At 44.0% G+C, this 25,594-nt stretch overlaps 1 protein-coding gene across 5 annotated transcripts; it reads left to right on the forward strand.

Annotated features, from left to right (window-relative positions):
• Positions 1-36: 36 nt before the first annotated feature.
• Positions 37-25,505, forward strand: rfx1a (regulatory factor X, 1a (influences HLA class II expression)). 5 transcript variants are annotated; one of them, XM_030380227.1, is made up of 19 exons: positions 59-180; positions 829-912; positions 1,459-1,819; positions 2,189-2,298; positions 2,462-2,557; positions 3,406-3,497; positions 3,738-4,233; positions 4,911-5,092; positions 5,449-5,568; positions 5,927-6,057; positions 7,540-7,658; positions 8,079-8,188; positions 8,380-8,531; positions 9,184-9,281; positions 9,768-9,917; positions 21,003-21,211; positions 22,271-22,424; positions 22,710-22,755; positions 22,870-25,505. In XM_030380227.1, the coding sequence occupies exons 3-19, from the start codon at positions 1,480-1,482 to the stop codon at positions 23,031-23,033; spliced, it is 2,769 nt and encodes a 922-aa protein (XP_030236087.1). In that variant the 5' UTR covers positions 59-180; positions 829-912; positions 1,459-1,479; the 3' UTR covers positions 23,034-25,505. The 5 variants fall into 5 exon arrangements, with proteins under 5 accessions (XP_030236078.1, XP_030236095.1, XP_030236112.1 ...); XM_030380218.1 differs by lacking the exon at positions 829-912 and having other exon boundaries at positions 37-180; XM_030380235.1 differs by lacking the exon at positions 829-912 and having other exon boundaries at positions 37-180; positions 4,917-5,092.
• The last annotated feature ends 89 nt before the right edge of the window (positions 25,506-25,594 follow it).

Here is a 25,594-nt window from a genome sequence, read left to right on the forward strand (position 1 = left end):
AGAACAATGAAGGGGGAGGGAAGAAAGCGAGTGGGTAGCAACAGTTGCCCTGGTGAGGACGAAGCGCCATAGCCGCGGTAGCCCTGGCGACAAGAACCCCAGCAACGCGAATCAACAACAACAAACGAATCCTTAAAATTAAAAACAATTTACCGCTGGAAAGTTCATTCGGAAAAAGAGGTGAAGCTCTAAGGATATTTTAAATACATGAATTCCAGGCGGTCTTTAAATTAACATTACGCCGTCATTCAGTAGCCATAACATGATTGTAATGTAAGCTAAAGTTAGCCGGTTAGCTAGCAGCTTGATTATAATAATCACCCTTGCCTAAGCGTTGACCGTGTGGATTTGTGCTCGCTATGCATTCGGTGTACATTGTAATGTGCTTGCCATGCCGACGCTTCCTCGAATGCATGCTCAGGCAGGCCGTTGTTATGGCGATGTCAAATGCAAAGGGTACAAAATGGCGGTTGTTATAGAGACCAGATTTATTATTATCAATGCTTAGGTTAGCCATTATGTTGGCTGTACTTTCATTGCTGCTGTTAGGATAGGACGACATGTGCTGATATTCATGATCAGCGGGGAAAGCCCATGTTTCTTGTCTCCAATAACCGATTAACTGCCACAGTTAGATGGTATTCCGCTATAAAATGCTTTGATTAGTTTGGTTGAATTTGCCATTTGCTGATCTCCAGCTATCTTCTACATGCGGCCAACTTTGTTGCCATTATTAAAACCAGAACGGAATGTGATACATGTTATGTTGCACCTTTTGTTCTTCGGGTGTTGATTTGATGCTACGCTTATTTGGAAATCCGTTCAAAGCTGAAAGCCACGACTCCACAACGTAAATTGTCAGAAGTTGAATAGGGAAGGGGCGTGGCAGGGAAGGGCGTTTTTACTTTGCAGGTGCGTACAATTCCATTCCTCAAAGCAGTTTGGAGTCATCTTTTTTTGTATTTATAAGTCTGTAGAGTAGACTTTATTCATACTCCTAAGTAAAACTACAACTGCAACTGTAAAACACGAACTAGCCCATTCATTAAAGGACTGGCAATGCTGTCAGGAAAGCCATTTAATATATTAACTGTGTATATTGTGACCATATTACAGGTAATGCGACACTGCACTGCCTCAAGTATTATCCATTAATATTAGTCAGAATGATAAAAGGAATTAAACTTTCACTTTAATGTATTTTATTGGTAGTATCTATGATGATTGTAGTGGTAATAATATAAAAACGATTAACATTTCATACAATAATAATATTTTTAGCACAGGAAATGATTAGCTTTCCAGGTACCTCTCCTCAAAACGGGTTTTTTTCATGAATTCACTTTTAGGCTAGAAAAAAGGTGTTTTAGACAGGTGTGATACAAAAATGGGAATTTCTAAGTGTTTAATAAACATTATTATTAATATTGTTTTACATGGTTGCATTTGCCTTACCAGTGGGGATTCCCAGGTGGAGCCATGGCCACCTCAGGCTATGTGGGAGAGACACAGCCGGCGAGTCTACCCCAAGGGGGCCCTGGTGTTTCCATGTCGTCGGTGGAGGTGGCCACCTCCACCACCACCACTACTCAGTACCTGGCTGAGATCCAGACGTCCCCCACTGCCAGCACGCCAGGGGGTACAGGGGCGTCCGGCGAGGCCCAGAGCCCCACCATCGATGGGCAGAAGCCGGCAGTCCAGGCCCCCCAAACGGCGGTTGTGGCCCAGACCCAGTATGTGACCGCAGAAATCCAGGGCTCCCCCACACAGACGGGCCACGCTCAAAGCACGCCACAGTACATTGTGGTCACCGTCACTGGTAAGGCCAGATTGGACAGGTTAATGTATAGGTCAATAATAACCCATTCAATTACCCCCTTTTGTCTCAGGATCTACTCTAGCATAAACGCTTCAATTCCCCATACAAAAGTTTGTGCATGACAAAATGTGAGAGACCTTGTGCATTGTTTAATTTACAAACTTAATGAAACTACAAAATATTTTGCTAAAGTCGACACATTTCCTTCTAGCAGTGAAGTTAGCCAGATGCTTTAGGGAAGCGTGTCTCTGATAAATTCATATTGAAACTACGTCCACGGGTCGCTACGTAAATTGGCCGGTCCAGTAGACAAGTGCCCAGTAGTTCATTTACAGAACTGAAATCCTCCATTTCCTCTTTCTTGGCCAGAGGGATCCCTCCACTCCAGCGACAGCGTTTCAGACTCCAGCCCCCCTCCAGTTGTGGTCCAAACAGGCGTTCCCACACAGGTGGTCCAACAGGTGCAGACTGCTCAGCAGGTGAAAGCACACGCACATCCACACGCACACAGACACACACACACACACACACACAAACAGCCTGCCCAAGGGGCTCCGATGTAACGTGCCTGCATAGCGGCCGGGCATGAACGTGGCAGGGGGCGGTGTTGTGTAAAGTGTTTTGTCTGTGTTGATCCTCCAGCGGTCCGTTGTGCAGGCTACCTCTCAGATAGCAAAGGCTGAACCGGGCACCCAGCTCACGGTCACAAGTCTACAGCCTGTCCATATCAGCCAAGAGGTAAACCCAAATGAAGGCAAAAACACACCTACCACCTTTCAAACACCCAACTACTGTTTGCCTCAATCTATATCTAAGGTCCATTGGTGATCAATTCTAGGTTTTCAGAGAAAGTCCCCTCATTAATTGTGCTGCTGCACACGGCTAATACACATGAGTTAGTCAAAATACAAGGGAGTGCTCTTACTTTCATATTCTGTCTTCTCCGCCCAATGCGCAGGCAAAGCAGATCAATGCAGGCCCCAGTACTCATAGCATAGGAGTTGCAGCTTTCAGAACTTAACCACTCACATCAGAAGGCATTGTAGATTGATTTAAGGAAAACAAACCATAACAAATAATCCCTTGTGTGGGTTAAACTTTACCAGTACTGGCATCCAGCTCTTCCGGAGCAGAAAAGCGGGTCAACTGTAGCCTGCCTTGCCTGGTCTCTATGCCCTTGACCTGTTCTCTGAGCCAGGCCTGGAGGTAGAGATAGTGGGAGGCTTCGACGGACCCGAGGCCGGCTTCTTAGGCGTGTGTTGCAGCTGGACGAGGCCATGCTGCTCAGAGTAGGTTAGGGGAGCAAGGTGAAGGGAGGGAGGGATACAAAGGGATAGGATAAAAGGGAGACAGCAAGAACAAGGGAGTATGTGGTAGAGAGAGAAGGGAACAAGGGTGAGACAAAGAGAGGGAGGGAGGAGGGAGGAGGAAGTGAGGAAGTCAGTTTTGCTATTTTACTAAGGTGGGGACGAGGATGCAACTGAACCTTGGAGGTTCACTTTCTTAGTGTAGTAATGCTGTACGTGTGTGTGTGTGTGTGTGTGTGTGTGTGTGTGTGTGTGTGTGTGTGTGTGTGTGTTCGTCAGGTGCAGCAGCAACTGACCCAGGTGCAACACGTGTACACCAACCAGGTTCAGTATGTGGAAGGAGGAGACACAAACTACACCACCAGTACTATGTAAGAATCACACACACACACACACACACACACACACACACACACACACACACACACACACACACACACACACACACACACACACTCTTACAGTAGGTCAGTCTTCCAAATCTGGTGGCCAGCCTGTTACGCATGTTTTGGAGGGGGGGGGGGCGTGGCCCTCCTGGCAGGGCCACTCCCTTACTGCCTCCACCCTCCCCCTCCTCCTTTCTCTCGCCTACTGGCACGCCGCTCCGGTAGCTTCTCCTATGCCGACGCGCCCCTCTACACCCAGACGACGGCGTCCCAGTACTACGAGGCCAGCACCACCCAGGCCTCCACCCCTGGCACCCCCCTCACCGTGTCGGTCACGGCCGGTTCCGCGGGGGGCGTGTCCATGTTCGTGGCCCAGCCAGCCAGCGTGGCGGCGGGGGCCGCGGAGGCCGTGGCGGGGTCCGTTGCGGTGGTGTCCGGGGCCAACGGTGGGGCAGACGGGGCCGGCACCAACGGCGGCGCGGCCACTGGGAGCTACGTGATCCAGGGGGGCTACATGCTGAGCGGGAGCAGCAACAGCAGTGGTGGCAGCGCGGGAGGGGCTGGAGGTGGAGGTGGAGGTGGAGGTGGAGGTGGAGGAGGAGGAGGAGGAGGAGGGTCAGGTGGAAACGGGCAGAGCTACTCGCTCGCAGCCCGAGCCTCCCCGGCCACCGTGAGTATTACCGAGGGGGAGGAGAGTAACTTGCCATCGGCAGACAAGAAGGTATGCAGAGGTGCCAAGCATGGGAGCCCATTCCCTCATCTTGTTTGTTGGTTCCCCCCCTCCCACCCTGTGAGGTTCTGGTGGTGCAGGCTGATGATGTCATCGTGGTGTTGAAGTCCAGCAGGAAGCACAGAAGGTGCTTCCGAAGTGTGGATATAAGCGGAAAAGTTGATCTGGATAACATTAGCACACTTTGTGCGCACTTGTGGTAATGCCAAAAGTTGTTATGTTAACTGTAATCTTTTAACTTAGTTCGCTTCTTATGGTCAACACAACCATGACCTCATCATGCTTCCTATCAATTGCATGGGACTCATTCCAAATTTCATAACACGTGATTTGATTATTGCCCTATCAATCTCATTGCATACCAACATTGTATGCCACAGCATGCAAACAACAATTGTCTCTTACAGTTATCATGCATCATGTTTTTGTTTTGAAAAAATGCAACCCAGGATAAACAAAATTTGTAAACGCATTACTTTCATGTGATCATGTCTGAATTTATTGAAACCTCCTATTTGTTCTAATGTTTGCCTGCCAACTCAGTGCGCAGGCTTCCCGCTCATGTATCTTGACTTTATATATTTAGTGTAATCTTCTTCCAATCCCCCGCCCTTGCCTCCCTTTGCTAACTGCTGCAGCCTGGCTGCCTGCCTCTGCCTGTGTGCCAGGTACAGTGGTTGCTGGACAACTACGAGACAGCTGAAGGCGTTAGTCTGCCCCGCTCCACGCTCTACTGCCACTACCTGCTGCACTGCCAGGAGCAGAAGCTGGAGCCCGTCAACGCCGCCTCCTTCGGCAAGCTAATCCGCTCTGTCTTCATGGGGCTGCGCACGCGCCGCCTTGGCACACGGTAAGAGAGACATGTACATGAGAATCACGTACAAATCGCAGTATTACTCCAGCAATACCTTTTATTGTAGTGAGGTTTCCAGCCCAGTGTGAAATGGTTTTATCCTTGCTTTAAGAGGGCAGACTTAAGTCCCTGGCTCATGGCGGATGCAAATGAGTCATTCTTGAACAGAACTGTTTATAGATTGAATATATTGATGCATACAAAATAATACACAAACAGTATACTGTGTATATATACATATACAGATGAAACAAAGTATGCCATTGAAAACTGGAGACTCTTGCAGATGAGCACAGCAGTGCATACACGCAATTCTGCACATAAGATCCTTGTGTTTCTTCTCCCCACGTCAGGGGTAACTCGAAGTACCACTATTACGGCCTGAGGATCAAGGCTAGCTCCTCTCTCATTCGGCTGATGGAGGACCAACAGCACCTGGCCATGAGGCAGCAGCCTTTCTCCCAGAAGCAGAGGTACCCAAACTGCATGCCAATATGGTGGTTCATTACACGCTGTCCTATAGGCTCTCTCACACACAGGAAATGGTGGGAGCTGGTGATTAATTCCATACTACAGACTACAACTATTTGCTATGGCCATTTAGTGCTACCACTATCAGGCGCTTGTATCCAAAGCTACATAGATAATGGCCAAATGTGGGTTTGGAATCTTTCTCAAGGATGCCTACAGGTAGACTGAGGACATTGGGCTTCCAACCCGAACTGCTCAGAGTCCTAACCACTAGAGTATCCTGCTCCCTAAATGCATCCATGATGACCTTCGCCTCAAAGACAAGTGTAACTTGATAACCGCTCTGGCATCCTGACATAGGTTGAAACCGGTGCAGAAGATAGAGGGAATGACCAATGGCACAGGATCAGGGACGGGGCAACAGCAGCAGCCACACGGGGCCGGGCTGTCTGACATCAGCGCCCAGGTTCAGCAGTACCAACAGTTCCTCGGTGAGTTCTCACATGGCTGATGACACCTAGTCCACACTAGGGATGCAACAAGATCGATTTTGATGGTAGGACTAACCACCGTTTAACGGTCTCACGATTATGAGACCGTTTATTTCATAATACTACAGATGTATGAATCCTATGAGCATTCTTTAATTAGAGTTTATATAGTATATTCTCCCCACAATATTATAATTTTTTCCTTTATTGTTTTGTATTGTAGATTTTCAGTTTAAGTAAAAATTAAAGAATGGAATTGAGAATATCTCTTATGCAGGTGTTATTAATAACTGCACTTAATTAGGTCCCATGGTATAGTGCAGAAGGTTCCTAACGTCTATAGTAGTTAACGATACTAGCGAACGTTTACTTGCACTGTAGCACGTGAAAATAGCCTGCTTTTGATAACATAAAGGCCTGCAGTTGTATTGCAACAGTTTCCTTTCGGACACAACTTTTTATGAGAGCGCGATAGCTTATTTTAGTTATTGAACAGGATCAACAAAAATAAATGTACGTCTCCAAAACTCATCCCCCTTCTCCACAAACAGCCATTCGCTACACCAGTGGTTCTCAAACTTTTTATACCGCGTACAACCTCATATTTGTCTCCCAAAGTACCACCATTATGACAGATGTTATAAAATAACAAAACACACACACACACACACACACACACACACACACACACACACACACACACACACACACACACACACACACACACACACACACACACACAGCAAGTGACATGATTAACAACAGTTTTTTCACAAACACACTGTTAGGCTTAATACAAATAATGTTAAAAGTTGGCCAGCACGTTGATAACTGAACTTCCATAAGCCTAATGAGAAGGGTGCGCCTGCCTCTACAAACACAGTCCAGCGATGTCAGGATCAATCAAGGTCAGCTTCAGTCTCAGGTGCGGCTCAGCATCCATCCTGCTTCTGTTTTCGTTTTTTTTATGATGGAAAGTGACGAGAAGGCTTTCTCGCATGGATATGTGGTCACATAAGGAGAAAGCACAGGGTATTCACTTCGTTGCTGTCGCAAAGGCCGCATCTGAAAGCAGACTTCAATGTTTCGTAGCATGAAAATTCTGTTAATTTCTCCTGCTTACCAACAGTGAAGGCCTCTGGCATTTCCAAGGTTTTCGATGCTGAACAGGTTTCTCATCCAGTTGTTCGCGTCAGCTGTCACTGAGAAATATTTGCGGAACTGTTGTCCGAGCGAACAATGATGATGTCCCCGACTATTAAAGTTTGTCTTTCAGCACTGCGTGTTCGGTTTTAAGATGATGTTTGAGATGGAATCATTAGTCAGAACATCACCACATACCACGCAGTCTAAGTATGCTTGGCTTTCGTGGTTCATGAATGCGTCCTTGGAATCACTGCTGTTTTCAAGTTAGAAAATCGCTACTGGTTCTGCTGTTGTGCTTGCTTCTGGTTTTAAAGGGGTTTCCTCTCTTGTCTCCAGACGCATCCAGAGCCCTGCCAGAGTTTCCGGACATCGACCTGCAAGGGAAGGCTCTGCCCGAGGGCGTAGAGCTGGAGCACATCAAGAGCTTCCAGCTGCTCTACAGAGAACACTGTGAGGTAAACCAGGGCTCAACATCCTTTGTGAATTGCAAGTCGCTTTGGATAAAAAACGTCTGCTAAATGCCCTAAATGTAAATGTAATGTAAATTAACCGTCCATCCTACCTTGGACCTTGTGGTTGGTGAAGGGGACTACCTCAGGCCCAAATGGCCGCGAACGCTGGTAGACAGCCGGAACTTGAGGCCTCGCGACAGACAAAGAGCAGGGAGAGAATATTCAGACAAAGTAAATGTCCCCAATCCGTCAGTTTCGAGTGATGTTACCTTGAGTGCCGTCTAACAAGGGAACTATTGCTGCAGGAATGAAAAGATGGCAGGGTGTTTTCATAATGATTGCATAATTTCATAACAATATGTTTGTCCTATATGAATGACTAGTTATTAATTAAGTGTCAGCTGATCCGTGTTCTTGATCCAGGCAATCCTGGATGTGATCGTCAACCTGCAGTTCACGTTGGTTGAGACACTTTGGAAGACCTTCTGGAGGTTCAGCCAGAATCAGCCTGCCGACTCTGCTGCACTGGCCGTGTAAGACACACACACACACACACACACACACACACACACACACACACACACACACACACACACACACACACACACACACACACACACACACACACACACACACACACACACACAAACACACACACCTGGGTCCAAACTTCTCCAGGTCACTTGCGTTGTAACCTTTCCATCTCTGTCTCTCTCTTGTCCAGCCACGACGAGTCTGAGAAGCGTCTGCCCAAGTCCTGTCTGGTGGTCCTCTGTAAGTACGAGCCGGTGCTGCGGTGGAGCCGAGACTGTGACAACAGCCTGTACCAGGCGCTGGTGGAGATCCTCATCCCTGACGTCCTCAGGCCCATACCCAGTAAGACCGTGTCAGCGCCCACAGGCCTCACATCCACGACTCCCTTCCATTCCTCCAATCCAGGCCTTGCATCCAGGCCTTACATCCAGGCCTTACATCCAGGCCTCACTGCCAGGCCTCACTCCCTGGCCTCACATCCATTCCTCCAATCCAGACCTCACATCCAAGCCTCAAAATCAGACTTAAGTACCATGATTCATGAAGGCATCACATCCAGGCCTCAAAGCCATGCTTCACATCCAGACCTCATATCCAGGTTTCACCTCCAGGGGTTACATCAAGGCCTCACATCAATCCCTCACATCCAGGGGATCTACCCCTTACCCCTCCCCCTTACCCCTTCAAAACAAGGAAGAGGGGTAAGGGGAAGGGGTAAGGGGTAGAAATTGGATTGGGCCTTGGAGTAGACCAGGGGTGAGGCAGGGGGCCAGTTGGAGCGTGGGGAGCTTCAGGCTGGAGGGAGTGAGGCCGGCAGGCTGGAGGTGTTGATCCACAAAACTATCGGCAAAAGGCAACAAAGGTTCGATTTCAACCGGAGAACACCGACTAGTTGGTGATTTAGAAAATACTGAAGCCAGGTATATCTACCACTGATGTTCGAAGCACGATCTGGCGATGACTGCAGGGGAACCAGTTATATTATTTTCTCTAGGTGCCTTAACACAAGCCATCCGTAACTTCGCCAAGAGTCTGGAGAGCTGGCTGACCAACGCCATGATGAACATCCCTGAAGAAATGGTCCGCATCAAGGTACCCTCCCCATGTGTGTGTACGTGTGTGTGTTAACATGTGTGTGCTTGGGTTTGCCTGTGTTTGCGGGTGCAGATGTACTTGTATATCTTTAGCCTCTACAGTGTAACCATTTGTCTAGCATATGCGAGTAAAAAGTCCCTTAGTGCAAAATGTGTGAGTGTCATTTTTATTTTTGAATTAAAATTCAACGGATCACATTCAGGCTTTCACACATAGCACGACAGGTTTGCCGACTGACCAAATAATAGCAGCCAATATCACACTTCACACATTCAAATGGAAGATGGTAGGTGTAGTTGATATCGTGTGGCAAAATCAGTTCTGCAACACAAACAAAATAAATATCAGTTTTTTCCTAAAAAGTCCAACTCAGAAGCACAGTGTTGGCACGGAGAAAGGTCAGCAACGAGCTCCGACCACTATATCCACGCCTGCCCCAGGTGGGTGGCTGGGGTCTTACCTCAAGTTCCTTCCTGTGGCCAGGTGACGTCCGCCAGTGCCTTTGCCCAGACGCTGCGTCGCTACACCAGCCTGAACCACCTGGCCCAGGCAGCCCGCGCTGTGCTGCAGAACACCGCTCAGATCAACCAGATGCTCTCCGACCTCAACCGCGTGGACTTTGCTAACGTACAGGTACGCCACTATGGAGAGAGATTGGTATCATAATTATTAATAATAGTCACAAGAGTCAACTTGTGTCTAGTGAAAAGTTTACTTGTGCCTTGTAAATTGACATTTGAATGATGATTTGTACAAATCTAATCATGTATGATTCCAAGTTTAACGCTTCACACAAATATAAATACCTTTAATGTATTTCTAAAAGCCTAACCCTAACCAATAATAATAGTAATTATTATTATTATAATAATAATTATAATAATAATTATTGTGTTACTTCATATTTCGTAATTATTAACAATAAATAACAATATTTATGTTAAATTAATTCAATTATATTATAAAGGGAATTATCCCCAAGTATTAACCAAGGAAAATCAGCTAGCTCTAACATGACCCAACAGTACAATGATTTAGTTTCCTCCACAAAAGTAATTCACTTCATATCAGCCTAACGTTGATACACAGTCCTGTCTTGAGCGTCTAGAAGTGATTATAGCTGCTAGACGCTACAGTATAATCTATTATCGAGAAGTAACTGGAGACATAGCTTTTCTTTCCACGTTACAAACAACCAAAAACAACCACTTGAAATCAGTTGAGAAATGTAAACATTACAGTGCTTTTATCCAGAAAACCGCAGGGTTCATAAATATGTACGCATTTTTACAAATCATTACACATTCATTCAAATGTCCATTACAAGAGTCAAGTAGCCTCCTATAAGTTTTAAGAATTATAAATCATATCTCATAGTCAGCGCGTGCTCAATTACTGTTTTTCTTAGGTCTTATTATGCTTTCTTTCTGTGTTATTCTCTACAAACTTTGGGACATGACTACTTTAGGACTAACCATCATTTTTCTATTCCAATTTAAAAAAAAAAAATGCATTTTTCTATATTTTATACTTTATATAATTTTAAATATTTTAAAGTTACACTGTACATGTTTATCTTTATAAACTTTGTTCAAACATTCAACGGATATTTATTAAAACATCTTTTCGATATAATTGAGTACAACAGTAGTGGAGCCTTACAATGTCAATATTTATCCTAGAAACACAATGAAAGGCTTAGGCCCCGTTCACACAAAGCCGAAACGGGCGAAACCGTTACGGTTTCGATCTATCCGGTTTCAAAGTATCTCCGTAAAGACGAAGCCAAGCGAAACCGGGTAGATCTGTAGAAACGCTGTAGTACACATTCCAGGCCCATAAGGGGCGCTGCTTCTGGTACAGAAATCCAGAAGAAATGAAATAAGAAGAAGAGGCGAGCATGCGCAAAAAGGCATAGGCATAAAGGCTGCCCGACTCCGCGGGCTTCAGAGCCATTGGCTAGGAGGTCGAGGGGTGGGGCGATGACGTCATGGTTTGCGGTTTCAGTCGGTTTCAGGCGTACACACGAATCCAAAACGAAACCGGGTAGATCTGAAACCACCCCCGAGGGTGGTTTCAGAAGTTTGCGGTTTCGGTCAGCGGATTCGCCGGCTTCGTGTGTACGGAAGGCCGAACCGTACAATACCTTTGCGGTTTCGCCATGAAATCGGCTTCGTGTGAACGGGGCCTTAAACTGTTACGGTACTTCCTGTTTCACTTGCTTTATGAATAGATATTTGTCGAACAAAGGGTGGTTGTTGTTGGGACCACCATTATATTCAAATGGATCCCTATTGAGTCCAACAATAATGGCCGTATCATTCTGAGACCTAATCTCAATAAACTGATGTGAAAGAATGCAATTAAATCGAGCATACCGGGCACTTTCCTGGTTGGCCAACGTGCTTTTTTTTGGCTGACGACACAACTATATATATATATTTCTTCTTAAATTTAGTTTATCTGACTGCCCCTTGTTTTGTTTTTTATGTATAACAAAAGCTTTTATATAATCGTACGATGCGCGGCACCAGGCTCGACACACACACACACACACACACACACACACACACACACACACACACACACACACACAGCTCTGCGTGTGGTCAGTAGGGTGTGTGCTCTTCCTGCTGGAGGTCATGTCATCGAGAGGGGGAATAATGAGCGAGAGCAGTGCACAAACACAGGAAGCCCCTCTCGGACCCCCGCACACGCACACACACACTTCGTATCCAGCTTGTTCCACGCTTTAAGCACCCAGGTTAATAGTATGCGGCGAGCTGGGGCTCTCGTGTTCCCTCCTGCGGTGTATTCCTTGTCCACATCCCCTGCCATCCAGGGGTCATACATGCAGACTGCCTTTGAACGGCTGGTTCCATGGATGTACTTTGCGTGTGCCGCGTTTTCCCGCTTATATGGCGATGCTGTATGGTTATGCTGATGAGACCTAAATGGACTAATATATAAGTTGACTATGAACAATTATTGAAGATTAACATTTTGTTCAGCAAATTTGACAACTGACAGCTTGAATTTCAGGTTGTAGCCTACTTATCTTTCAGTGGTGCCTTGGCATTTGGACGTTCACTTCGCGCTTCGAACTTCTTCTTCTTCTTTTACGACTGTATCCTTAACGTAAAAATATACCTACTCAGTAGCAGTGGCGGCTGGTGAATTTTATTTTAGGGGGGGCTGAAAATTTGTAAACCAAACCCCTGAAGGGGGGTCTGTGGGCATCCTCCCCCCGAAGATTTTTTTGTGATTTTCCCATACAAATTAAGCATTCTGGTGCATTCTGACAAAATAATAAAGACAAAATAGCACATTTCCTTACAAAAAAAAATGGAGCCGGGGAACTAAGTATAAACTTAATTTATTTGCCTTGTAGAATTCCGCAAGATTAAATGTGCAAATACATCAATAATAATTGGGAATTATACACAAGTTAACATTCTCTCTCTGTCTCTATATTTGTTTGTGTGAGAGTGAGAGTGTGAGTGAGTGTGTTACAGTCAATCTATTGTGTTGGTAACTTCCCTCATAAATCTATCTACAGTCAAGTATGCATTTAGACAAATACGATAAAATATCAATATAATATGTGCAACCTTTCATGTGTGGTTGTTCAAGACACACTGAAGGCATGATGCCACCATAGGTTTGCAGAGAACTATATACAATATGCACACTGAAGGCATGATGCCACCATAGGTTTGCAGAGAACTACATACAATATGCACACTGAAGCTGCACACTTGATTCAGGATTCTCATAGATCAGAGACAGTTCCGTCTTGAGCTTTGCCTTGTTCAGCGTGGGATATGCCTTCACAGTGGCATTCAGAGCATCAGCAGGAAATGATTGGCAGTACCTTTCAAACATATTTCCTTGTGCTAAGGTAGCACTCACAAGGTGGCCAGTGAAAGAGAACCTCGCTTTGTTGTGAGCCAGGATGATGTCGCAGACCTCTTCAGACAGCCTCTGCTTCGCCTCTTCTGTCAAAGCCGTCCTTGGTCTGTCGTTTCCTGATGGCTCTTGCAGCTGGTCAGAGTCTCTGAATGCAAACAAACCAATAATGTGTTTGTTAGGCTGTGTATAGTACTGTAGTCTACGTGATGCAAATGTTCACACTTTATCCAGCAAAAATATGTCAGCATACCAACTTAAAATGGGCAGGAATGTATAATGTTAGTGTTAAACACTGTTTTTTTTATCTATTGTGTTGGTAACTTCACTCATAAATCTGTCTACAGTCAAGAATGCATTTAGACAAATACGATAAACTATCAATACAATATGGGCAACCTTTTATGTGTGGTTGTTCAAGACACACTGAAGGCATGATGAGTATACCCACTTAAAATGGGCAGGGATGCATAATGTTAGTGTTAAACACTGTTTTTTAAACTATCCATTGTGCCTCGCCTAACCAGGATGTCCAGGGAGCACAGAGTAAAGCATGCTAGATTACACCACTGGCAATATATTATAAAAAAATAACACAAATACAGTCTCCTTTCATGCATATGTTCTCATAACAAAGCTTTGCTTTGAGAAGGATCAAATAATATAAATGTTATCTTACCTAATGGTCTGCACACTGCTTGTAAAGCTCTCGAGGGCCCATGCATCAATGTCCTTCTTCTGGAGCTTCTGGTACAGAATGTCGACGTGCGACCGCTTTTTTATTAATTTTGTTGATTTTGTTGAGCCATGTTGAAATGAGCAAGTGACTTGATCGAAGAAAGCCCTTTGCGCTCTTTGCCACAATGACGCAAGCACGTTAGGGCGCGTCCCAAATCCCTATTGGAAATGCATTGTATCATTCTGAGACCTAATCTCAATAAACTGATGTGAAAGAATGCAATTAAATCGAGCATACCGGGCACTTTCCTGGTTGGCCAACGTGCTTTTTTTTGGCTGACGACACAACTATATATATATTTCTTCTTAAATTTAGTTTATCTGACTGCCCCTTGTTTTGTTTTTTATGTATAACAAAATCTTTTATATAATCGTACGATGCGCGGCACCAGGCTCGACACACACACACACACACACACACACACACACACACACACACACACACACACACACACACACACACAGCTCTGCGTGTGGTCAGTAGGGTGTGTGCTCTTCCTGCTGGAGGTCATGTCATCGAGAGGGGGAATAATGAGCGAGAGCAGCGCACAAACACAGGAAGCCCCTCTCGGACCCCCGCACACGCACACACACACTTCGTATCCAGCTTGTTCCACGCTTTAAGCACCCAGGTTAATAGTATGCGGCGAGCTGGGGCTCTCGTGTTCCCTCCTGCGGTGTATTCCTTGTCCACATCCCCTGCCATCCAGGGGTCATACATGCAGACTGCCTTTGAACGGCTGGTTCCATGGATGTACTTTGCGTGTGCCGCGTTTTCCCGCTTATATGGCGATGCTGTATGGTTATGCTGATGAGACCTAAATGGACTAATATATAAGTTGACTATGAACAATTATTGAAGATTAACATTTTGTTCAGCAAATTTGACAACTGACAGCTTGAATTTCAGGTTGTAGCCTACTTATCTTTCAGTGGTGCCTTGGCATTTGGACGTTCACTTCGCGCTTCGAACTTCTTCTTCTTCTTTTACGACTGTATCCTTAACGTAAAAATATACCTACTCAGTAGCAGTGGCGGCTGGTGAATTTTATTTTAGGGGGGGCTGAAAATTTGTAAACCAAACCCCTGAAGGGGGGTCTGTGGGCATCCTCCCCCCGAAGATTTTTTTGTGATTTTCCCATACAAATTAAGCATTCTGGTGCATTCTGACAAAATAATAAAGACAAAATAGCACATTTCCTTACATAAAATAACACAAATACAGTCTCCTTTCATGCATATGTTCTTATAACAAAGCTTTGCTTTGAGAAGGATCAAATAATATAAATGTTATCTTACCTAATGGTCTGCACACTGCTTGTAAAGCTCTCGAGGGCCCATGCATCAATGTCCTTCTTCTGGAGCTTCTGGTACAGAATGTCGACGTGCGACCGCTTTTTTATTAATTTTGTTGATTTTGTTGAGCCATGTTGAAATGAGCAAGTGACTTGATCGAAGAAAGCCCTTTGCGCTCTTTGCCACAATGACGCAAGCACGTTAGGGCGCGTCCCAAATCCCTATTGGAAATGCATTGAAGGCTCATTTTCCGAAAAAAAAAGTTTTAACATGACAGTCAATGGGAGAATCCTTGGGCGATTTTCCACGTCAATGAATTCGCCCAGAGAGGCGGGACCATTTGAAACGCGGCTTGAATATGACGATTCTGATTGGACAATGACAGATAATATGTCTAGAACACTGAAAACCACTTTTGCTGTGATAGAATTTGTTAGAAAAAAAATCCTCTTTCTCCCAGTTGGTAGTGCGTCGCCCAAATCGCCCCTATACACCATCCGCCCCTGCTCAGTGGGCCGGCCCTCACGTGAGTCAGTCATCACGATTGGTCTTTCCTTTACCTCTCAAACTACCTTACAATTGAATGTTCATAAGCCCGATTTTCTCAGGGGAATTTTTTCGGGGGAAAAACCCCCGAACCCCTGTTTTAAAAGGACTCTGACTTCTGGGCTACAGCCCCGAATGTTTTCCATTGCTTGCGACGCCCCTCTCATTGTTGATCATTGATCAGGTCACTGATCCTTCTGGTGGCCAAACATATGTATTTTTTCTAGGCTAATTTTTTGTAACTGGGGTCAGGATTAATGGTTATGAAACTTGGGAATGGCTGTAAATAGTAATGATTATTTACTTCAAGTACAGAAATAGACTTTGAAAAAGATTTTGGCCGGTCTTGGCCAAAATGCCAGAGCTGATTTCTTTGTCCTGTACTAAATACTAGTATGTTTAGTGCTACTTATTATCATAATGCATAATTTCTTTTATCACTATATTAGCAGCCCTTTCGGACTAGTTGCTCCTCCATACTTGGTCAAGTGCGCATGTGCCAAGCAGCCCACAGCTCACACATACAGCACGCACGCACGCACCCACACCGCAAGCACGCACACACACACCGCAAACACACTGCACACACAGTTCGCGCTGACGTAGAAGTTGCAAGACAACGGCAGGACTTGCCTTAGCCCACCCTATCGTTTCGTCCTTTATTTTTTACACAAACAATGAGAGAATGGATGCAGTACAGCGTACACTCATGAACAGGCTCAAATGGGCTTTGAGCGCAACCTTCCTGCAGGAATCTCTAACCTCTTATTGGTGGGTGGGCGTCTCCTGTTTGACAAAACCAAAAATGCAGCACGAACGCACTTAACATAGTTTCTGCTGTTTTGTCTGTCAAAAAGGCTAGCTAGTCTTTATCAGAAAATCCAAGATTTCCAGCTGTGTTATAACATGACCAGGTAATAATAATAATAATAATTTTAAAACCTTGACAAAATCTGTCAGATGTCTATTAAATGACAATTGACCACAAGTCGATTCTATCCATGCCTCTTCTTGAATTGCTTCATGTCTCAGTCGGCAGAGGCTTGTAATGCTGCGTAGCATGATAAGCATGATAAGGTGCAAGGAGCAGTAGAAGTTGACATGGGTGCTAATTTTCAGTTAAAATAAAACGTTGGCATTATTTTATCAGCTGAGGGCATATTCATTGCCATAACAACGTGAGCTAATCAACAAGTACAACATGTTCTAATACTATGAGACTCAGGAAAACGCCCTCAGCTGATTAAAGGTGTCAGACGGGACTTGCAGGCCAGAGAACAATGGGGCCAGTTGAGCACGGTTAGGTGTAAAAACGGCCAACGGCCACGGGCAGATGGCCTAGTGTGAGTGCGCCCTAGTGTCTTATTTACTTATTTATTTTAATAAGTTACTTATTTTATTTTAAATAAACATGATACCAAGGGTCAGAAGTTTTACAAGAATTTTGATCTTACAAAGTCATGACAGAGGGACTTGGTGTCTTTATTCATGCTTGAAAGATGAACATACATTATTTTTTTGAAAGGGAATAAGCTGATGAAGCTGACAAGGGACCAATGTTTACTGTTTAAAAATATTTGGAATTAAATGCAAACCCAAGTGAATAATTTGCTCTTGTTTCTCTGATTTGAGATCCACACAGACTTAGCAGTCTTGTTTAAATGTTACAAATTTAGTTAATAAACTGAACTTGGAAATTGTTGCAGATGTTATCTCCGCTAACTTTATTAATCTAAATAAATAAATATCAGCTGGTTCTCAATGGTAGGCTATTTCAATTCAGGGAGGGCGTGAAAAAATATCTGTCTCCTAGGGGGGGAATGACAGAAAATAATTGAGAAACACTGGTCTAGAACACGCCCTCAGCTGATAAAATAATGCCACCATTTTTTTTTAAACTGAAAATTAGCACCCTTTTTTTTTGCATCAGAACAAGATTTTTTTTGCATCTGAAGTATTATAAAAATGTATGGTTCCCTGAAAATGAGACAACATAATTTAGTGCCCCCGAAATAGTGGTAGGTATGTATATATTATTAATCTAGTCCATGTTGTACCAATGTGTTTCAGTAACTGTGTAAATAAAAAAAGGGGGAAATATGGTCATTTTTGAGTGGAACTTACACAAAGGAAATTGAATATACGTCAAATTTGTTATTACAGTTCACATCCATTGATTATTCCTTCATCCAAACAGTCTTTTTTCCTTTTTTCACTTTAGTGGTTCAGAACTGCATTATTTAGCTGACACTGCCAGCTATTGGCTTAGACATACAACAGCATAGTAACTAAGAAAATAAAGGTTGTGGAATAAAAAAATCTTGGACAGTACTTTATATACTTCAAAGACCCCTGTGGCTTCCTGGGGTAGAGCTTAGGGATGGGAATTGAAAAGAATTTCACGATTCCGATTCTGTTTATCGATCCGATTCCTTATCGGTTCTCTTATCGATTCTCATTGGGTGTGACAATTAGTACAAATGTGTTTGTTTGTATTAAATCTCTTTAATATCTGATCAAAAGTGCGTCTAGTATTAGGAAATTGTACATTTTCAAATCAATTGGTCTCGACAAAAAGATATATGTGTTTGGCTTTTTAAGCCCAAATGCCATCATTATGTGCCATAAAACTAAAAACACAGACTGAAAACAGTCAAGTAAGAGCTTATTCCTTTTGGAATACTAACAGTGCTCATTTGCATTCAACTTGTAACAAAATTCAACTGACATAAACAAAATGAAGTATTGATTAGACAGAGATTTATTAGATGGGCCTACCTAATAAACCGTTGGAACACACAAGACTGGAAATCATAGCAACGCCGGTAAACCAACCACGAGAAGCCCAATCCCTATGAGAGCTCCCCACGCTACGGCCATCCGGTGGCGCACGGAATTGTTGGCCGTGATGATATATATACAATTATATTATATTATATACTATTATATATAGAGCTCCGGGAGTCGCAAACGGCAACAATCACTTTCTCCTCCATGCTGCAGTTCAGCCCGGACTGCACTGCACTGAGTTTGACGGTTGAACGCTGATTGGCTGATATGTTACACATGTCACTCAGTTGTCACGCTGTTGAATGCTGATTGGCTGTCATCACGTAAAATTCTCGTCAAAGTTGAAATATTTCAACTCGAGCGAATTTATCGTGGCACAAAATCCTCGTGAACGCGCTCGCCTGTGCACGGCGAAAGTGTGGCGCGACAAATCAAAACTTGACGCCGTTTTTCTCTCGCGAAAGATTCGCCCGATACGCGTCTCTATGTTCACTTTGTATGGAATCTTGTCGCCCCCGTCGCGTTTGGTGTGAACGCACAATGCGCTTCTTCCTCGGCGGCGCCATGTTTGCTGCATTCTGAACCAAAACAAAGCAGCGTGTGTGTGACGTCTGACGCATTTGCCGCGACCGGAACTGATAAGCGGAATCGTTAAGCAGGCTTGCTAATGATTCCAAGGAATCGGTTGACTCGGCACCGGTTCTGAACAAGAACCGGTTCTCGATTCCAATCCCTAGTTGAGCCCCCCCCAAAGTCAGAACCTAGAATCGCCCCTGCTCCCAGCTAAGACATTATGTCTATAAACTACACATTTTTTGCTAAACATTATATTAAATATTACTCGCCTCTTTGAGCCTCCCGCAATGTCTTGCGATATTGATATCCCCCCTTCCGACTGTTTTAAAGCCCCGCCGCCAACACACTCTCCCAGGTTAGACGTTCTGTCTATAGACTGTAGAATTGTGATAAAAGAAGTGAGGCGACTATTTCTCACGTCGACCACGCAATGGCATGTAGTTCATTTATCATATAAAAAACGTCAAATTCAAACATTGCGCCGAACGGCATATCATCAAAGAAGTCCAGGAACTCTTAAAGAGACAGCGTCCCTATAGCACAGAACTAAAACTTGTCAACAACACAGTATGGAGAGTTATATCTATGGAGTCCACCACAAGATTACACATTAGTCTTGTAATATTACCCTCCTCCTTGAGCTTCCCGAAATGTGTACACACTTTGTTGCTCAAATTGTATATTACCCGTCTCCTTGAGCCTCTCGAAATGTCTATATCCCCCCTCCCTACTGCTGACTGTTTATTTTTATTTTTCTCATGTTTTGTGTGTAGGCTATGTGTGACTGTAGGCTACTGCTGCCTGTCTTGGCCAGGACACTTGGAAAGGACATTTTTACTCTCAATTACCTATTTTTCTGGTTAAAATATATAAATAAAAAACATTTAAACTCTCACCTCATGTAGCCATGTACAATCCGCAATCTTGCCCACTCCCATTCCCCATCCCCCACACAAGCCCGTGCATTTTGTTTATTTCACTAAGGTGCTTCTGTTAATGAACACAATTGTCAGTTTCAGAAAAAGCTGTTTGTTCTTATTATTTTCAATTTACCAATAGTAGCTGCCATAACGCGTGCCATTTGCGTGTGGATGACCCTTCAGTCTGCATTTGCATGTCATTGAATGATAATCAGCCTGTTGCCTTTTGTTCGCTGAATGGTAAAAAAATATTCAATGTTTGCACGTCTTTTCAGTCATTCGTCATTCGTTGAACGCTAAAATAAAGGTGTTATCATAACCCTAAACTCTAAAATCAACCGTTACAAACCTTTGGGGAAATGTCAAATTCAATTGCCGTATGTAGACCAGGAATACGGAGGTCTCCAAAAAGCTTTTTCCCGCTTTGACCAGTTTCAGTTAATCACTCTGCATGTGCACCCTGATTAATGAAAATTCAGATACTTGGTATAACCTCCTGAACATATGTGTTCCTGAAAAACTCTGTAGCTAAAAATGACGTCACTTTGGTCAATTTGAATAATTTCTAAGCTAAGTGCTAATGCTCCATTTCCATCGCAAGTCCGCGTAAGAAGGCTTGGTTGTGTGCGCGCATCTGTGCAAGTGTTGGTGCGCATATGAGTATATAACAAAAACCTTTCCCTGCCGGATGCATAGTTGCATCTAGTTATTATTTGTTCTTCTTACGCCCTTTTCTTACCCCCTATTCTGTAAACTGGGTGATTTTGTGATAAATAGCAGGCATATGTTGAAGCAACACTGCAATATCAATTGTATTGAACAAGGTCAATTAAATAACCAAAAATGCAGACCCGTAGGTTGAAGACTACTACTCTATAGTACCCCCAGGGGTGTCAATCCACCCCCCCTCCTCCTCATTAGCCTCTGCTCCCTACTCCTGCAGGAGCAGGCGTCCTGGGTGTGCCGCTGTGAGGACCGCGTGGTGCAGCGGCTGGAGCAGGACTTCAAGCTCACGCTGCAGCAGCAGAACTCCCTGGAGCAGTGGGCCGCCTGGCTGGACGGGGTGGTGTCCCAGGTGCTAAAGCCCTACCAGCACAGCGCTGCTTTCCCCAAGGCTGCCAAGCTCTTCCTGCTCAAGTGGTCCTTCTACAGGTGAGCCTAAGACCAAGGAATCAGTTTGAAGGAGTGGGTGTTAGGGTTGAACAATTCATCAAAATGCTAACAATATCACAAGATGGCCAAGTGCAATATCAAAAATCACAGGGGCTGCAATTTTGTGATAAGGGTAAAATGTGTGAATGTAAATTCAGGACACCGAAATGAATTAAATACTGCAGATTATCCCTGACCTTCATATTTATCTTCAGATGGATGAAATTATGTTTCGTTTGGTGTAGACCCCAACAAATAGTAATTTCAGTGATTTTTGTTCAGCCCTACTGGGTGTATGTGTGTCTGGTCAGCATTTGTGTTTAAATTGTCGGATTTCATTTGTAGTTGGGTATTGAGCATTGTTGCTGCATGCATCTCACTGACTGTTGGCAGTTGTTTCTGAGAAGATAAAGACCTGCCAGACAGCTCTTCCTGCTCAGTTCCTCTCTAGAAGTTCCTCTGCACTTTTACAGTTCCTCTTCACCCTGCATCCAACGTTCCATGCCCTTTTCAAATTTTGTTTAAATTTCAATAGAAAAGCATTATTTTTTTATATGTATTGTCAAACAAAATACATAAACACAGACATACTATCTCCTCTGTCAGACTATCGTTAATATCAGTTTTGCATTAAGGCTGCGGCCTGGTGTCTTCTAAATGGCATCGCTGGCATCGGACCAGCATGGTTTTTAGATCACGTGATCAGTCACTGAATTTTTTTATTTTTCCTCCGAACTATGCTCAGAGCATAGACACAGAACCGAATACGCAAGCATCGACGTAAAGACCCATAGACCTAACTACCGTGGCTTTCTGAAACATAAGTGTAATCTAGGCTTATGGATAAATGCAATAACGCGATCGCAGAATTACGTAAAGGACCGGCACATTATGCATTTCAATGTACAACATCTAAGGAAATGTTGCTTTAGCGAAAATGGCATTGCAATGGATGTTGATTCAGAAATGCATAGAAAAACCCCAAATGGATGACGAAGCCTTGTTCACAATTGGTGACTCCTTTTTCATGTGCTCTCCCAAACCCGTCTGTGCTTTCAGCTCCATGGTGATCAGGGACCTGACCCTGCGCAGTGCGGCAAGCTTTGGTTCCTTCCATCTGATCCGGCTGCTGTACGACGAATACATGTACTACCTGATAGAGCACAGGGTAGCCCAGGCTAAAGGGGAGACCCCCATCGCGGTCATGGGAGAAGTGCGGGTCCACACACACACACACATATACACACACACACACACACACACACACACACACACACACACACACACACACACACACACACATACACACATACACACACACACACACATATACACGCATACATGCATACACGCATACATGCATACATGCATACATACATACATGCATACATACATACATACATGCATACAAATTACACACTAAATCCCGCACACATCCACTCTCACAAAAGGCCAGATTGCTGAAGATGATGTGTTTTATTTATCTTCATCCTCACAGTTTGCCAGTTTGGGCAGGATGTTAAATCCACTGGACCCAGACAAAGGTAAGAAATCCTCTTTTCTTTACAAACCGAACACCCTGACGAGCATCTCCTACTCTCGGTATGGGCCGCGAGGGTATCAGCATCGCCTAACCTTCAGCTCTATGTCTGTCACAGAGGAGGAAGAGGAGGAGGAAGAGGAGGAGAGCGATGACGAAGGCCAGGAGCTTTCCCTCCAGTCAGACGGCGCCGGGCTGGGGGAGGAATCTCTTGAACCCCCGGCCAAGCTGGCCAGAACGGACCAGCGGGTTCTCTTCCCGCCCGACTCTGCGGACAACTGACCGAGGTTTGACCCAAAGACAGCCCACATTGAGGACGCTTGGTTAACCAGGCGGCCACTTGCATGGCGGCGCATTGTCCTGTACCGGATGGAACGTTAGGAGGGAGAGGAGGGTATGTCCGTGCCCCAACCACCGCTGCCGCCGTCGTTGAATCCAACATTCCACCTTGCCGGGTCCGATTTTTCTTCAGGCGCACCGTATCCCCCTTTCTATCCAACAGGGTGGGAGAGCAGAGTTTTTACCCAGCACAATCAAACTGGTAGTCAGACCGGCATTGCTGCAACAGAATGGGACTATAAGTCGCTGTGATAAGATGTTGATAACACCTGATTGCCTTGTGGGTAATTGGAAGCAAAGCAAGATGCAAATAGTTTGTTGACCTTGGCCAGGGTCAACTTGGGAAGAACTTTATTTAAACTGGAATTAAACCTGGAGTCCAAGGTCTTGCCGTAATAATGCGTCACGTCGTTTTCTTTCCGAAACGTTGCTTCCGTGTGTTGTAGTCTTGAGGTTTTTGTTTTTTGGTGAAGAGAGGTGATACATTAGAAAAGACAACCTGCTGCTAGACAGTTAGTGGTTATTGCCAGCCCCTTTAGCAGTCACTTTTAAGCTAATGTGTATCTCTGTACATGACGGACGATTCTTAAAAAAAAGAAGGGATTTTGATTGTGTGAATGTTTTACAAATTCCTCCTGTGTGCTCTCTGTACGCTTGTGTGATCCACTGCTTTGCTGTCGCATCGAGCTGAAGTGTGTGTGTGTGTGTGTGTGTGTGTGTGTGTGTGTGTGTGTGTGTGTGTGTGTGTGTGTGTGTGTGTGTGTGTGTGTGTGTGTGTGTGTGTGTGTGTGTGTGTGTGTGTGTGTTGAATATTGTAAATGTGCAAGTGCAGTTGTGGGATGTTGCGTCATGCCAAGTGTTGATCCTTTTTGTTACTTTCTTCCTCACGTGGATGTTTTCCATTGATATATAAACTTGTCAAGAGATTTATTATAGTCGCCACTTTAAGAAATGTTTTGTTTGTTTTTTCCATTGCCTGTCATTGTTACTTGTTGTCGTCGTTACGAGTAATTATCGCAAACCTGGTTCACGCCCTGTGATTTAAGGTGGTCCCAGTAGTTCCTGCAAAAAACAACAACAAAAACCACGTTCCATCGTTCTTCATTTTATTTAACATCTGTTGTGTGTGTGTGTGCAATGAGAGGAACTTCGGAGGTCTGAGTGCTTGATTTCTGACCATTTCCCTGGTTCCTCTGTGGCCTATTTATCCTGTGTCATATCATTGTTTTAAGCCTTACTTTATTTACTTTACTCTGTCATTCTAACTGTGCCAAATTGTACGATTTTCGTCTTGTATGTTAATCCCACATTTTTATTCTGTTCTGCTTTCCATGGAGGACTTTGCTGGACTGAGTTAGAATTGGAGTGTGTGTGTGTGTGTGTGTGTGTGTGTGTGTGTGTGTGTGTGTGTGTATGTATGTATGTATATGTATATATATATATATATATATATATATATATATATATATATACACTATATGAGGTTCTTTCCTGTGACATTCAGAGAGCCTTTACTTGTGATGTGTACAGTGGTGTGTCGTCACATATTGTAAGCATCCTTGCTGTGCATTCGTCCTATTATTATTATTTTCCTCACACACAAGCAATTCTTTGCACAGCTTAATTAGAAAATATATATGTCTGGAAGTCACAGAACATGTTAAGGTTTTTTGGTTATTGTTATCACAGGCCTTTCTTGCTTGTCTTGAGATTGATGTATTTAATTAGTGGCGTCCGCCAGGTGGCAAGTAATACTGAGCTGCTGTATCCGTGTCAGATGCTTCTGAGAAGAGAAAGACCTGTTGGACAGCTTTCTTCACAATTCCTCCCTTGACTTGTTTTCTCTTTACCCTGCATCACACCTTCCATGCCTTTTGTCATTTGTTATGGATTTCAATAGAAAAGGTGTGTGTGTGTGTGTGTGTGTGTGTGTGTGTGTGTGTGTGTGTGTGTGTGTGTGTGTGTGTGTGTGTGTGTGTGTGTGTGTGTGTGTGTGTGTGTGTGTGTGTGTGTGTGTGTCTGTTGTTACAGGATCTACCGTTAACACAGCTTAATACATTTCACTGGCCATTCTCAACTCCATCCATTCAAGAAATCCTGACACTTTTTTTTTTATAGTGCTACAATTTTACTTAAAAATAGAGGAAGAAGAAAGACAATTAGTGGAAGTGTTTTATGAATTTGGTCTAAGCTCTAAGTATGCTTGTGCCTTTGGAGTTGGTAGAGTGCTATTGAGATGTTTTTAAATAAATTAATGAATTAAATGATTTAAAAAAATTTATTCACTTTTTTTTCACCCTCCCAAGTGACTTATGCTTCTATTCCGAAGGAAAATGTAATTTGTAACACAATATCCTGTATGTCATTTGTTTCAAACTTTAAAAAATAAATTCACAGTGTGTGTGGAAAAAACAGCATTCTGTGTTGAAAATACAGATGTAGTTTGCTGCCATTAGGTTCAATTGTGCCAAACACAATACTCAATGCGAATGAAAAAGCTAATG

The sequence above is a fragment of the Gadus morhua genome, chromosome 2, assembly GCF_902167405.1.
Source record: "Gadus morhua chromosome 2, gadMor3.0, whole genome shotgun sequence".
Classification (NCBI taxonomy): Eukaryota; Metazoa; Chordata; class Actinopteri; order Gadiformes; family Gadidae; genus Gadus; species Gadus morhua.

What these genes read in the sequence shown, in the direction of transcription:
- rfx1a (XM_030380218.1), top strand. Translation starts at nt 1,480, where the DNA reads ATGGCCACCTCAGGCTATGTGGGAGAGACACAGCCGGCGAGTCTACCC. An exon ending in TCTACAGAGAACACTGTGAG is followed by an intron (nt 7,659 to 8,078) that starts GTAAACCAGGGC and finishes TTCTTGATCCAG; the next exon opens with GCAATCCTGGATGTGATCGT. An exon ending in TCCACTGGACCCAGACAAAG is followed by an intron (nt 22,756 to 22,869) that starts GTAAGAAATCCT and finishes TGTCTGTCACAG; the next exon opens with AGGAGGAAGAGGAGGAGGAA.